This window comes from Squalius cephalus (assembly GCF_949319135.1).
Source record: "Squalius cephalus genome assembly, chromosome: 10".
Classification (NCBI taxonomy): domain Eukaryota; kingdom Metazoa; phylum Chordata; class Actinopteri; order Cypriniformes; family Leuciscidae; genus Squalius; species Squalius cephalus.
Genome location: NC_137131.1, coordinates 4,521,957 through 4,535,116, shown reverse-complemented (window position 1 = coordinate 4,535,116; position 13,160 = coordinate 4,521,957). Strand labels below are relative to the sequence as shown.

General features: G+C 36.0%; 1 protein-coding gene and 1 long non-coding RNA gene across 2 annotated transcripts; both read right to left on the bottom strand.

Annotated features, from left to right (window-relative positions):
- Positions 1-124: 124 nt before the first annotated feature.
- fam83c (family with sequence similarity 83 member C) lies at positions 125-7,181 on the bottom strand. Its single transcript, XM_079882788.1, has 4 exons — positions 5,404-7,181; positions 4,216-4,383; positions 3,087-3,211; positions 125-1,578 (listed from the first exon to the last, which is right to left on the bottom strand). The coding sequence occupies exons 1-4, from the start codon at positions 5,896-5,898 to the stop codon at positions 615-617; spliced, it is 1,752 nt and encodes a 583-aa protein (XP_079738914.1). The 5' UTR covers positions 5,899-7,181; the 3' UTR covers positions 125-614.
- Positions 7,182-7,823: 642 nt separating this feature from the next.
- LOC307165297 lies at positions 7,824-11,334 on the bottom strand. The gene is made up of 3 exons (XR_013822454.1): positions 11,220-11,334; positions 9,367-9,408; positions 7,824-9,268 (listed from the first exon to the last, which is right to left on the bottom strand). It is a non-coding gene; the product is annotated as an uncharacterized lncRNA (long non-coding RNA).
- Between the last annotated feature and the right edge of the window lie 1,826 nt (positions 11,335-13,160).

Genomic DNA, 13,160 nt, shown 5'->3' with positions numbered 1-13,160 from the left:
TAATCGTTTGACAGCCCTATATATATAATGTATGTATGTATGTATGTGTGCGTGTGTGTATATATGAATATATATATATATATATATTTTTTTTATTTTTTTTTTTATTATTATTTATTTATTTATATGAATTTACATAGCAGAGGACAAATGAGTATGTTATCATACTTCATGTCACCATAAAAAAATCTTTAAATATTTATGTGTATAAATGTGTGTGTAAATTTATATGAAATGAATAATATACATAAGTTAATATACATTTTTTATGTAAACATGCAATTAATTAACCCTTCATGCTATTAATGAACCCTTCATGCTATTATGCTGTTGCACTAGCACTGCAGCTTCTTGTCTTCAAGAAAGATATGCAATCCTCCATTGCATACAGTTTATTATGACCAAAATCACTTCATGTCGCGATTACAATTTATAGGAACTTCCCAGAAGAACTTGAAAGCAGCATTAGTACAAAGTACTTAATTGTCATTACAAACACAAATTCACTCAACACACACATCTCGCCTTTCACTCCTGGTTGATTTTTTTTTAGTCTTGTGAACAAAATGAGCAACAATCTCACTCCAAGAAAGAATGATCGATCAGGCCCAGCATTAATGAGGCATGTTGTTCTTTAGCTCAAAGCGACTGTAAACCTGCTTGGATTTGTTCAACTTGTTGTAATGGTTGACAAGGTCCAATTTGCTGTGACCTAACGTCATGCGTTTCTCATCCCGCCGATGTATCCCTTTCTCGGGGGCAATCCAGTCCTTTGGCATGGGTCCTGGTGGAGGAGGAACTTGCACACTCTCTGGGTCGTTCTGAGAAAGATCTGGCCCGCCAAACGGAGAGGAATGAGAAGGCTTCTTCTGGAGGATGTGAGAGTCCTTGTCCTTTATGCTGAACAAATCAGTGAACTTACTGAGGAAAGGGGCGGGGAGTCGATGTTTGGGGGAAATCCTGTTGTCGGTTGGAGATTGTTGAGTTGGTGATGGAGGTTTTGGAGAACTGTAGAGACCTAAAGACTGGATTTTGGATGTCTGTCCAGCAATGTTTGTGCGTAGGTATTCTGCGGCTCCGACTTTGGCCCATTCCACTCCAGCGGACTGAACTAAGGAAGGGCGTTCAACCGTCGGATTTTGGCGGTTGTCGTTAGGAGAACCTCTTCCTATGTGGGTTCCTGGTGGCATTTGAAGCCCTGAACTCGTGACTCCTTTCCTGTCAGGAGTCTTTTGCAAGTTGTCCGGGTTCTTCTTGTCATGCGTGACTTTGTAAACATGTTTCATGCCTGGAGGAGCAGCTTTGATGCTGGAAACGCTACCACTGGATTGGCTACTAGAGTTCTCAGAATACACTCGCTCCTTGCTGCCGTAGTCTGCAAGAAAGTCCAACCCAAGGTTTGGGGCCGGCACGTTGTAAGAGTAACCGGGCAGATCGTCTTCATCTGGATTGTGGAAACGGTCTATTATTTGGGAATCTGCATACATACAGCGGAATTCCCGATCAAAGCAGTCCGTAACTTGGCCGGAGAAGTGCATTAGCATGTTGCTATGGACCTGAGCGGAAAGCCATGTAAAGCTAGAGGGGAAAAAAAAGAGCATAACCTGAAATTGTTCTTGGAACAAATGCACATTTTATAGAAAATTAAGACTATAAAACAAACGTCCCACCAACACAAAGGGATTCATTCATGAAACATGAGCAGAACGAATTTCCATAAAGCTGTTAAGAAAATCATTTTTCGCATAAATTGTTTTCGCACTGAATGCTTTTATAAATTCACACAGAAATTTGTTCTGCTTGGGTTTCATAAATGAGGTCCAAAGATTCCATCCAGCCTGGGTGAAAAGGTTCAAACTGAATCCTCAATTACAGTTTTATGGATGGTTCAGGTGACTTATGCTAACAAGTGTTTAACTGCGTTCAAGCTAACCATCTGTTTGTGGCATTACTCAAATGTCTTGCATGATACTGACATAAAAGAGCATGTGATAAGCATTACATTAGATCATCGCAGCCTTTTCCGGTTTGTAGGTTAAAAGAGCACAAAAGAAAGCATGCATACAATCTCTGTTAATTATTTCTCCGTTACAAAAGTTCTAAAACTTCTAAATCGTCAGTTTCACAAAACTGTGTTTGCAAGCAATTTCCCTTTAAACTGTATGCACTTCTATTCAAACAAAACTCCCTGTTGTCTGTTATATGGGCAAAGCCTCACCCACTATCCACACTAATAACACACAAAGTTACACACAGGCCGCTATCAGTCGCACTAACCCTGACATAACAAGACAACTCCTACACAAACTCATTCCTCCTAATCATAACTGAGGAGCAGATTAGCCATTTAGACATAGTCCATGCAAGACTGTTGGGTCTCAGCTCCCAAATATTTTTTAAAAACAACATATTGCCTTTGTAATTCATCAGTTTCACTAAAAAAAAATCCACCAAATTATTCACTGAGGCTTGGAAGCTGATGGCTAATGCCAATGCTAACACTGTGCCGGAGAAATGCAGAATCATCATGTTTTCATTGCTAAGCTGCTCAAGCACATGAGGTGCACGTCCTGTCATCTCCCTGCCAAAATGCTGCCATGCGCTTAAATGCTTTACATAATACAGAGTGATATGACTGAAATGAGATAAGCCTGGACTGATGGGTATTTCAACGTGAATAATTCAATGCAACTGAATTCCTCCTGAGAAAAATGTCGAGTTGCTTCTTGCATAGTTGGCTTTCAAAACTCGTGCTGTGACATGTTGTACCTGCACGTTAGTGTAGCTGTGTAGTGTGCTGAACTATCAGCTTTTTTCTGTTAATTATTGTATCTTATATCAAATCACTGGCACAGCCCTTTATAGATTATGTGGTATTATTTTACCACTGTCATCAAAGAAACATTCAAACAAAATGATTCTTAAAGTGCCATCATTTAAAGGATTTCATTAAATTAATGAGACTTACAGTAGTAAATATCACTGTAGCAATTATGATATTTGGTTAAAATTATGATTATATAATGCATTTTTAAAAACTATATTACACAATGCTTGGACAAACACATATGACGTGATTAACATACCTATAGGATCCAGCTATGACTTCCTCACAGTCAATGATCATGAATTTCTCTTGAACCTGACCGGTGAATTTCTTCCCGCTTTTGGTGCAGTACGTGTCTCCACATACACTTCTTATACGCATATTCTGAAAAAAAGCAGCATTACAGAAATGTTAACTATCTGTTTATTTAAAAAACATGGGTATATTTTGCATAAAATTTGAATTTGAGAACTTCTGGTTCACCTACACTGCCGCTCAAAAGCTTGGGAGCGGAAAGATTTTTAATGTTCCCAAGGTTGCATTTATTTGATCAAAAATATTGAAAAAAAAAAAGTACTATTGTGTAATATTAATAATTTCTTATTATTGTCAATGTTGAAAACAGTTGCGTACAATTTTTTTCAGGATTCTTTGATGAATAGAAAGTTCAAAAGAACCGAATTGATCTGAAATAGAAAGCTTTTGTAACAGTATAAATGTCTTTACTGTCACTTTTGATCAATTTAATGCATTCTCGCTGAATTAAAGTATTCATTTCTTAAAAAAAAAAAAAGAATCTTACTGACCCCAAACTTTTGAGCAGTCGTGTATAATGTTACAAAAGCTTTCTATTTCAAATAAATGCTGTTCTTTTGAGCTTTCTATTTATCAAAGAATCCTGAAAAAAAAAAACTGTTTTCGACATTGACAATAATCAGAAATATTTCTTGAGCAGCAAATCATCATATTACAATGATTTCTGAAGAATCATGAGACACTGAAGACTGGAGTAATGATGCTGAAAATTCAACTTCAATCGCAGGAATAAATTACATTTTACAATATATTCATAGAATAGAAAACAGTTATTTTAAATTGTAATAATAGTTCACAATATTCCATTTGTTAAAGTTGAATAAAAGCTGTTTTGTTTTGACAAAAATGCTTTTGAAACAACATAAAATATTTAGCTTTTTGTCGGAATGACCTAATAGACTTATTTGAGGCAACTTGCATAAGACTTAGGTTATTCTGTTGACTGACAGATGTATTCATAAAACTGAGAACACCCATCTCATAGAAAACTTCTTATTATGTGCAGGGATAAGAACTCATGAGCTGGGCCACACAAAATGCATTTTCTATGAGTGCGTCAGTGTTTGACTTACACTCAAGTGTGAATTCTGGATGTCTAGTTCAGAGCACATGCTCAAGAAATGGGAGAGATTCTTCTCGTCCAGTAGAACATACACAGGAACCCTGCGCTTGTTGGAGGCCTCCACTAAATCACAGAACAGGTCCACGTCTGTAAAAATATCCATGACTACTGCGATAACCTGTGTTGCAAAGAAAAGTTGTTAGGACATGCATTACAATAAACCACAACCTTTAAATGTACATCACTGATCTTGAGGTGTTTTCGGTGATAACAATTTTAATGATAATGATCAAGCAATGTTTAATGTAACATTTTTTACACATTTGGACATTTAAAGGGATAGTACACCCGAAAAATTTAATTCTGTCATCATTTACTCACCCTCAAGTTGTTACAAACCTATATGAGTTTCTACCTTCTGCTGAAAACAAAAGAAGATATTTTGAAGAATGTTGGTAACCAGACAGTTGATGGTAGCCATTGACTTGCATAGTATTTGTATTCCTACTATGGAAGTCAATGGCAACCGATTATACCAACATTCTTCATAAAATCATCTTTTGTGTTGAACAGAAGAAATAAAACTCATACCGGTTTGGAACAACATAAGGGTGAGTAAATGATGACATAATTTTAATTTTTGGGTGAACTATGGCTTTAAGTCACACTTACACAAGTCTAAATGTTGCCTCCATTAGATAAAGAAAACATCAAACTAAATTACACGTTTTTCTCAGAATAAACTCAGAATAGACTTTTCAGTGGATTTATGAAGTGCATTTGAACAGTGCTGTTTTAAAATATTTTTTTGGTGAAATATTTAGTTTGGAATGTCTGCGTGTGCAGTCTTGCAATACAAATATCAAAACAAGCATTTATTTTAAACCGATAACATTCATACATGTTTATGTGTAGCAAAAATACTTTTTGGGGGTCAGAGTCAGTCTAATTATTCCTTAGGCACATTATGTGCTACGTAAAATTTGAACAAATTCCAAATGAAAATTATCTGATAATTTTCCAAATCAAAACTATCTGAAAACTGACTTAAAAAGTAACTTGTTTACGTGTGACGTCACGCACAAAGAAATGCAAGTTTCGTGGAAAACATATTTGTAAACCACAAGTATGGAAATGGCATTAGAACAATGTTTTGTACATTTTTTCTATGGTATAAGTGGGTTTATGTTGTTCTTACCTTCTTGGCTTTACTAATAAGTGATCGAATGAGATCTTTGACATTTTGCGACTTGTCCCTCTGAAAGTATATCTTCGCTTCAGTGGGTCCACATCGGTTGGAAACCTCTGGCCAGCCCAGCTCCAACATTGGAGGCTCATCGTCGGACATCATGGGGAAATAAGTCCCTGAAGTGAGCTCGGACACCGTGTCCCCTTCCTCCATGTCCACCCCATTAGTCCCGCTGTCCACGCCGCTACTTTTGTCCACATTTTCGGTGATATAACGTATTTCCAGCGAGGACAGAAAGCTCAGTTCTCTTTCGTCATGCAACACTTTTTTATACTCCTTCTCGCCCTGTTCCAACAGCGCGTCGGTGGCGAGCCGCGCGGCTTCATTGTGGCTGAGCTCGAGTGTTGATCCGTGTCTCCAGGGGTTCTTCACATCCTCCACTCTGCTGGCGAGCTTCCCTTTACGCGCGGGGTTCGCCGTCGGACGCAAATCGGAACTCATCATTTCCACGACTTATATTTCTCCAAGTAATCTGGGGTTCACAAAAGTTCAAGCGAATATTCGGTTATTAAAGCTGGTGTATTCCAAAGCTGACCTTGTTTTAAGTCATGGTAGTTGGAGTGCGTTATTCCCAGAGGCCTCTCCGCGTATTGTTATGAGCTACTGGGAAACTCAACGCTGCGCTCCACCTGCGCGCTCACCTGCGGCTGCCTCGTCCAATCAGATGCTCCACCTCCTCTGACGTCATGTGGAAAGAAAACTATGGCAGGCCGTTTCAACATAAAGGGTACAACGGGGCTAAAGGCACAACTTAAGAAAAATGCGCTTCTCACTACTGCCATAGTATATGATTGCAGGAAAAAAAAAAGTTTGTATTGAACGTTGATGGAGCAACAGATTTTGTGCGAAAATATCGTTTAAAAATCATATAAATGAGGTGGCAAGGTGGGCCTTTTACACAGGTAAAACCAGCATGGGGCAAAAGGTACACATTATTTATACAAATACTGTAGGTTAAATAATATGTTTTGAATAATTAATAAGTTAATACTTGTTCAAAACAACCACTTTAGCAAAGTTTGTACTATTTTCAGTTTATTTTGATAACTAAAAGTACAATAAATATACTGTCATTAAAATGTTACAATAAAATAAATACAGAGAAACAAAGTTTCATGGAACATTTCATCATAAATATGGTGATATACTGTATCTAGGTCGACACCTAACTTAGTATGATATTTACCATCTGAATCTAACCATGTCATGTCAATAAATGGAGAAGTCAGCCGGCTGTTTATTATCATGTTAATTATTGTGCCAGTTTCACCCCAACAGCAGATGAGCCTTTTACCTCAATACCATACTTTTACATATTCTTCCTCTATTGAAAAACTGTTGCTTTAATTACCTTAAAACACATTTGCGGATAAATATGAAAATACCACTGAAGCCATGTCTCAGTGTAAGGATTAAACATGATAAAACAGATACTAGTTATTTGTAAAGAAAAATGTTTAAATGGCTTGCCACAAGGAAACAAGCGATACACAACCTATTGTACTCAACTTGGCTCATCACACTGGATAGAGTAAAATGACTGTAGATTTAATTACTGTAGATAGTATCCACACACTGTACAGTATAATAAGTTGTTATGTAAGACAGAATATAAGTTAACAGCATGTGATACTAATTGCCTTAGCAAAAAGTCTCAAAATACAAGATACAATAAGGGCCTTTTGATTTGACTTTCTTCCAAAACACGAAATAGTGACAAACACCACCACAGCACTTTACCTGTTTTCATTAGCAACAAGGACCGAAACTGAAACCTCAAATCTATTTGACAGAGCGTCAATAAAAAAGTTATGTTTGACAAACTTTATAATTGATTTCAATGTGAATTGCCTTATTTCAGTACATAATGCTCTTGACTGTTTGATTTGTGATTGACTTTTGACTCTGGTTAGAGTTCTTTAATCTGGACAACAGTAGTTGGGACACAAACAACATCATGTGATCTCGCTGATATGGCGGTTATATTTGTGACGCATATCTGCATCATTTGAATGGTAAATATAGAGGATATAACTTGTACGATTCATTTACATGAGTGCATGCAGAGATGAGCACAAATGCACACAGAGAGCAGACATACTTGAAGGGCAGGTCTTTGCAGGCTCTGACTGTCTTAAGCAAATGTGCAAGTGCAACCTTTATGAGCACAAACACTTAACAAACTTTATACATATGTTGCATTGTACTTCTCAAATGCGTTCTAAAGTACACCGGTTGTTGTCTTTTGTCTCCATTGTCCAACAGCGAGATATTTTTGGGTCTTCCTGTCTTTCTAAGCAGCCACCCTGAGGCTCGGCCGCCCGCATGAATCATACCTTTTCCATGACAGAAGGGAAACAGACACAAGCCAACATCCAAACAGCATTTCCTTTGTTCACAGTACTGAATAATATATTTAAACTCTCAGATGAAGCTGTTTAAAGTCATACAAAACATTCATAGACATTTTTAGAGATTATATATAAAAAAAAAGTACAGAGAAGCATATGACACATAAAACAGATTAGTCTGCAGTTGTTTTATGAAGAAATCATTTCTGACTGTTGCTGTCATATCATGAGATGTCTATTAGCACATTGTGGACACACCGCATGGCACAGTCTTTGTCATGAGTCACATGGACCTCAAATAATGGTTTCACTGTAATGTTTGACAGTACACTGGACTATCTGTCCATGCTTTGATGACGATGAAGGGCAAAATTTGAATTTTTGCTCATGAATATAACAAGAGAAGTGTTCAGCCCGGAAAATATTGCCCTTTTGTGAGTTCAACACAAAGATATACAATTAGGTTAAAAAGTGAGTTTTTCTAACCTAAAATATTTCATTACAAATTATATGATCAAAATAACAATGTGAGTGATACATTTGAATTAAATTTGTATAAATAATTACTTTTTTATTTTATTTTGAAATAAAATTTTATTCAGCAAGGATTCTTTAAATTGATCAAAAGTGACAGTGAATACATTTAGCGCACCGGTCTGTTGTAGAACACATGAAATAGGAATATATTCAAAGTTGACTTTAATCATGAATGCAGGAGATAAACCCATTACAAAAAGACAATAACTGACAGAGGACTGAGCTGAAGTATATGAGATAACAATGAGCTAAATAAAACACAGCTGATTATAGCTAAGTAACCATAGAGACTAACCGGGACATGATCAGAAACCATAACTAAACAGAGCAGGAAAACATAAAGGAAACAGAGCAGAGTATCAAAATAAGAGTCCAAGACCGTGACATTTAGAATGTTACAATAGATTTCTGTTTCAAATAAAGGCTGTTCTTTTGAACTTTCTATTCACCAACCAATTCTGAAAAAAAATGTATCATTGTTTCCACAAAAATATGAACATTGATAATAATAAGAAATGTTGCTTGAGGAGCAAATCATCACGTTGGAATGATTTCTGAAGGATCATGAGACACTGAAGACTGCTGAAAATTCAGCTTTGTATTACATACATTTATTCTAAAATATATTAGGTCATACTCTAGATTGGGTCCAAATCTCACTATAATATGATATGCATCATTCTGTATTTTTTGTTTTAAAATGTCCAAAATCCCCCAAACTCTGTTTATTTCCCATTTTAAATGGAATTTTAAATCTTTAAATGGTCCCACTGGACATAATACCCCACAAAATCTATCCTTTAGTTTTTTTTTCATCATATCAACAAAGTTGAAATCCACTGATTGCAATTGCAAAAAGATCTTCTTGATTTGGCGTGCCATGAAACCAGATCCTGACCGGTTTGTGCTCTTTCAGTGGAACATGTCTAGAAATCCCAAAATGACAAGGTATGTTACTCAGAAATTCAACAGAATACCAACACATGACAGCAATCATTATATAAGTATTTTCTTTTTGGCATACCTGACAGCGCTCATCAGTGTCAATTTATTAACAGCCGTATATCTGTGTAAACCAGGGTGAAATCTCTTTTATCACTCACACTATCATACATGAGACAATAGTGCATTATATGTTAATGGTGCCACAATAACTGCATCATCTCTTGGGAACAGACAAAGCCGGTTTGTCCAGATAAAAATTCACATATATTCACATGATAAAAGCTTCAACTGTGTCAACAGGAAAATTGACACTGTGCATCTCCAGAGAGTTTTCATTACACTCCACATGAGCCTGCAGTGAACTATGTCTGCTTAAACACATTTGAATTTGATCAAGCATTAGTACTATTGCTCTACTTATGAACCACCCAGAACACCACTGCAAACACATAGCAACGTCCGGACAACAACCCAGAACATTGTTACATGAGTTTTTCCACAGGCAAACGCCACTTTTTTCCCAGGAACTTGTACAAATCTTGTTTTCTATGACAATTATCCCTTTTTCTGTCTGCATTTTTGTAAGGGAAGTGGTGAAGATACTGGAACAATGCTCATTTTAGGATAAAAAAAAAAATCTGATATTAACTGATAATTCTCGTCTTGGTTCACCACCTACATATACTATAATATTGGTTAAATAACACATTTACATTCAATCTGCTGCAGATATTTTTGTGTTAAAGGTCTCTGTGTTCAAGGAATTTGATTTAATCAGTCATGACGGATAATCACACCTGTCATTTTGATGTTGAAATCTTAACGGCAGAAAACAGCCTTCAGCGAGAGCAAGTACAAGTCTCACTTGTTTCAGCAGGATCCCGTATAAATCAGGTCTGAGAGGAGACGCACATGTCATTATGTTTCCTCGGACAGCCAAGCTCAAGTTTATGTACTATACTGTTCAAACGTTTGGGGTTGGGAAGAGTTTTTTAAAAAGAAGTCTCTTCTGCTCACCAAGGCTAGATTTATTTGATTAATAATAGAGAAAAAAGTAGTAATGTTGTGAAATATTATTACAATTTAAAATAACTTTTCTATTTGAATATATTGCAAAATGTAATTTATTCCTGTGATGCAAATCTGAATTTTCAGCATCATTACTCCAGTCTTCAGTGTCACATGATCCTTCTAATATGCTGATTTGCTGCCCAAGAAGATTTCTTATTATTATGAATGTTGCATACAATGGAGCCCCACATATGAGATGCGGGGGACAGCATATCGTGGACACAAATGAACAACTCATTGTTTAAGTAAATCGTGTGAACCATAGCCTAATAATTTGTTCACACAATGTAAATCATTCCATTGTTGTAGTCAAATCAAAACCAGGGAACAAATTAATAGGCATACAACATGGTCACAGTTTTTTTTTTTTTTTATATTTAAGCTTTTTAGGCTGAAGTTAAATTCATAAATTACAATCAATGTCATGATAGTTTATAAGGTAACACTTTATTTCGGTAGTTTAGACATTGTCCACTTCAGACATTCTACTAACAATAACTTTGCAACTACATGTCAATAACTTTATTGTCATTTAGAATATTAGTAAACCGTTATTGAGTTCGGGTTAGCAGAATAAGTTGACGTACTTGTAAAGTTACTTACAGTCAGTAGAATGTCTGTTGGGAGCATCAAAATAAAGTGTTAGCTGATATTAAATTCATCTATTAATACTCTAATGAGAGTTAGTTGACATGTAGTAGCAAAGTTACTTATAGTTAGTAGAATGTCTAAAGTGGGCTAATGAAATAAAGTGTTACTATTCATAATTCTGCTTTTCACTTCTAAGTGAAACATGCTACTAAACTGAACAACTCAACTTATGTTTCCTATTAGTAAGAGCAGATCATGTGAAGCACTTACCATAAAGCACCACAAGCCAAGCAGTTTTTTTGCCCTGTAAGACATTCGCTTCAGAGAAGAAACCGTGAGTGATCCACCATAAATCAGATTCAAAGGTCATCTCAGGAAGAGCGTCACCCCTGATGTTGACTGGAAGAGCTTTATCTCAGCAGATAACCTTCAACGACACCAGAGTCTTGCTCAACCACACACATAACCTTCATTATCAGGTCAACAGACTAAAATAAAAATACAGACAGACTGTTGAAAGAAGGACACCGTGTTTGAAGATACTAGCTTTATCTTTCTGTCAACCCTTTTAAAATCATTTCACATGCAACACATGTGAGCCCCAAAGTAAGGCACACTTAAAAAGTCTGAATGTCATTGCATTAGATTCGAAATATCACAGTCCTTTCAAATGGCATTTGAAAGAAGGAACACATTCAAACAAAAACAAAATATTTTGGGGGGGCTTGTTGGGTTATAAAAAAATAATAGATATATTGATCAAAATAAAATAAAATTATAAGATTATATGGTAACACTTTACTTAAAGACTTTATGTGCAATGCATTCTAAAAGTATTTTAATGCATTAATTATGCCTTGTAATGCATCATCTCATGAAAACATAATACTTATCTAGTCATTGTTACACCTTTAAAAAATATATAGCATTTTAACAGGTTACAATTATTTATGAAAAGATACAATGCATTATACCCACATTGTTTATGAATACATACCTTTATAATGCATTACATAAAGGCTTTAAATAGTTACTGATTATATTAAAATAATAATAATAATTAACTTGAATTTTCGCAGGGGCTTGACGAATCTGTGATGAAGCAATAACCCTCTGAACTGTTTCTTCGATCAACAAATAATCTATTAATACACACAGATATCAAACTACAGGCACAATAAAAGGTGACAACAATGCAGCTATGAGTGTTCCGTAAACCTACACCACTACTTCTCAGGAAAGAGCATTGTTACAGGAAAAGCTACAGTATGCTATAATGAAAATAGCTGATGTCATCGGACACAACGACAGTCAGGCATTTTTAAATGATGCTCAAGTATTCAAATTCTTTGAGGTCACACAGTATCAGAGTTCAACAGCACCATTACAGGCATCCTGATTCTCATTAAATAAATCCCTGTTATGCAATACAACTTTAATGCAATCACACTTCAGCAACAAAACAATGTGCAAATTTTACGAATACCTTAATATTAATGACTCGAATGCTCTGACATGACTCAATGTGCTCTGCTAAAGTCTTTCTACTTCGATATTAATGTGCTTGCCATTTCTTTGCAATTATTTGTGATAATTACTAGCAATTTCTGAGTGCTCTTTTTTTTCAGTGTTGGTGATGGAAGCGTTAATCAAAAAACGAGGTATGCAACAACAGCACATTTTGCTTTGATTCAAATCAGCAGCAGCCAATCAGATTGCACATCATATCCAGAGACTGGCAGCATTTGGGTGTAACCGGTCATTTTTGCTTGGGAAGCTTCAGAGCTCAAACCTCTTCCCACATTGAGATGACATTTGGAGAATACACCTTCAGCAAATCATTCATGTAAAAACAGGAGCGCTTGCATGCAGCGTCTTGTTCTTCTGTGCACTTCCTCAGCTCTGTAAAATACACGAGTAAAGCTGGTAACAGGCCTAATGTCTGCTGAGAGGATTAACAGGGAAGTTTAATGACCATTGTTCATGTTAACATGTGCACACATATAATTGTGCACACGACTGAATACAATGAAAGTGTGACATTCTGTCCTGGCTTATCAACAAATGACCAAAATTTCACATAGGAAGCACAATAGTTTATTTCTAGTCCATTGTTTACTGATTTGTGCACTGAACTATTGAGTAGAACTAAACATTTCCTGTGTGTGTGTGTGTGTATAATGAAATAATGCAATTTAAAATGACTGTTTT

What these genes read in the sequence shown, in the direction of transcription:
- fam83c (XM_079882788.1), bottom strand. Translation starts at nt 5,898, where the DNA reads ATGATGAGTTCCGATTTGCGTCCGACGGCGAACCCCGCGCGTAAAGGG. An exon ending in TTATTAGTAAAGCCAAGAAG is followed by an intron (nt 4,384 to 5,403) that starts GTAAGAACAACA and finishes TTTGCAACACAG; the next exon opens with GTTATCGCAGTAGTCATGGA. An exon ending in TCCAGAATTCACACTTGAGT is followed by an intron (nt 3,212 to 4,215) that starts GTAAGTCAAACA and finishes GCTTTTTTTCAG; the next exon opens with AATATGCGTATAAGAAGTGT.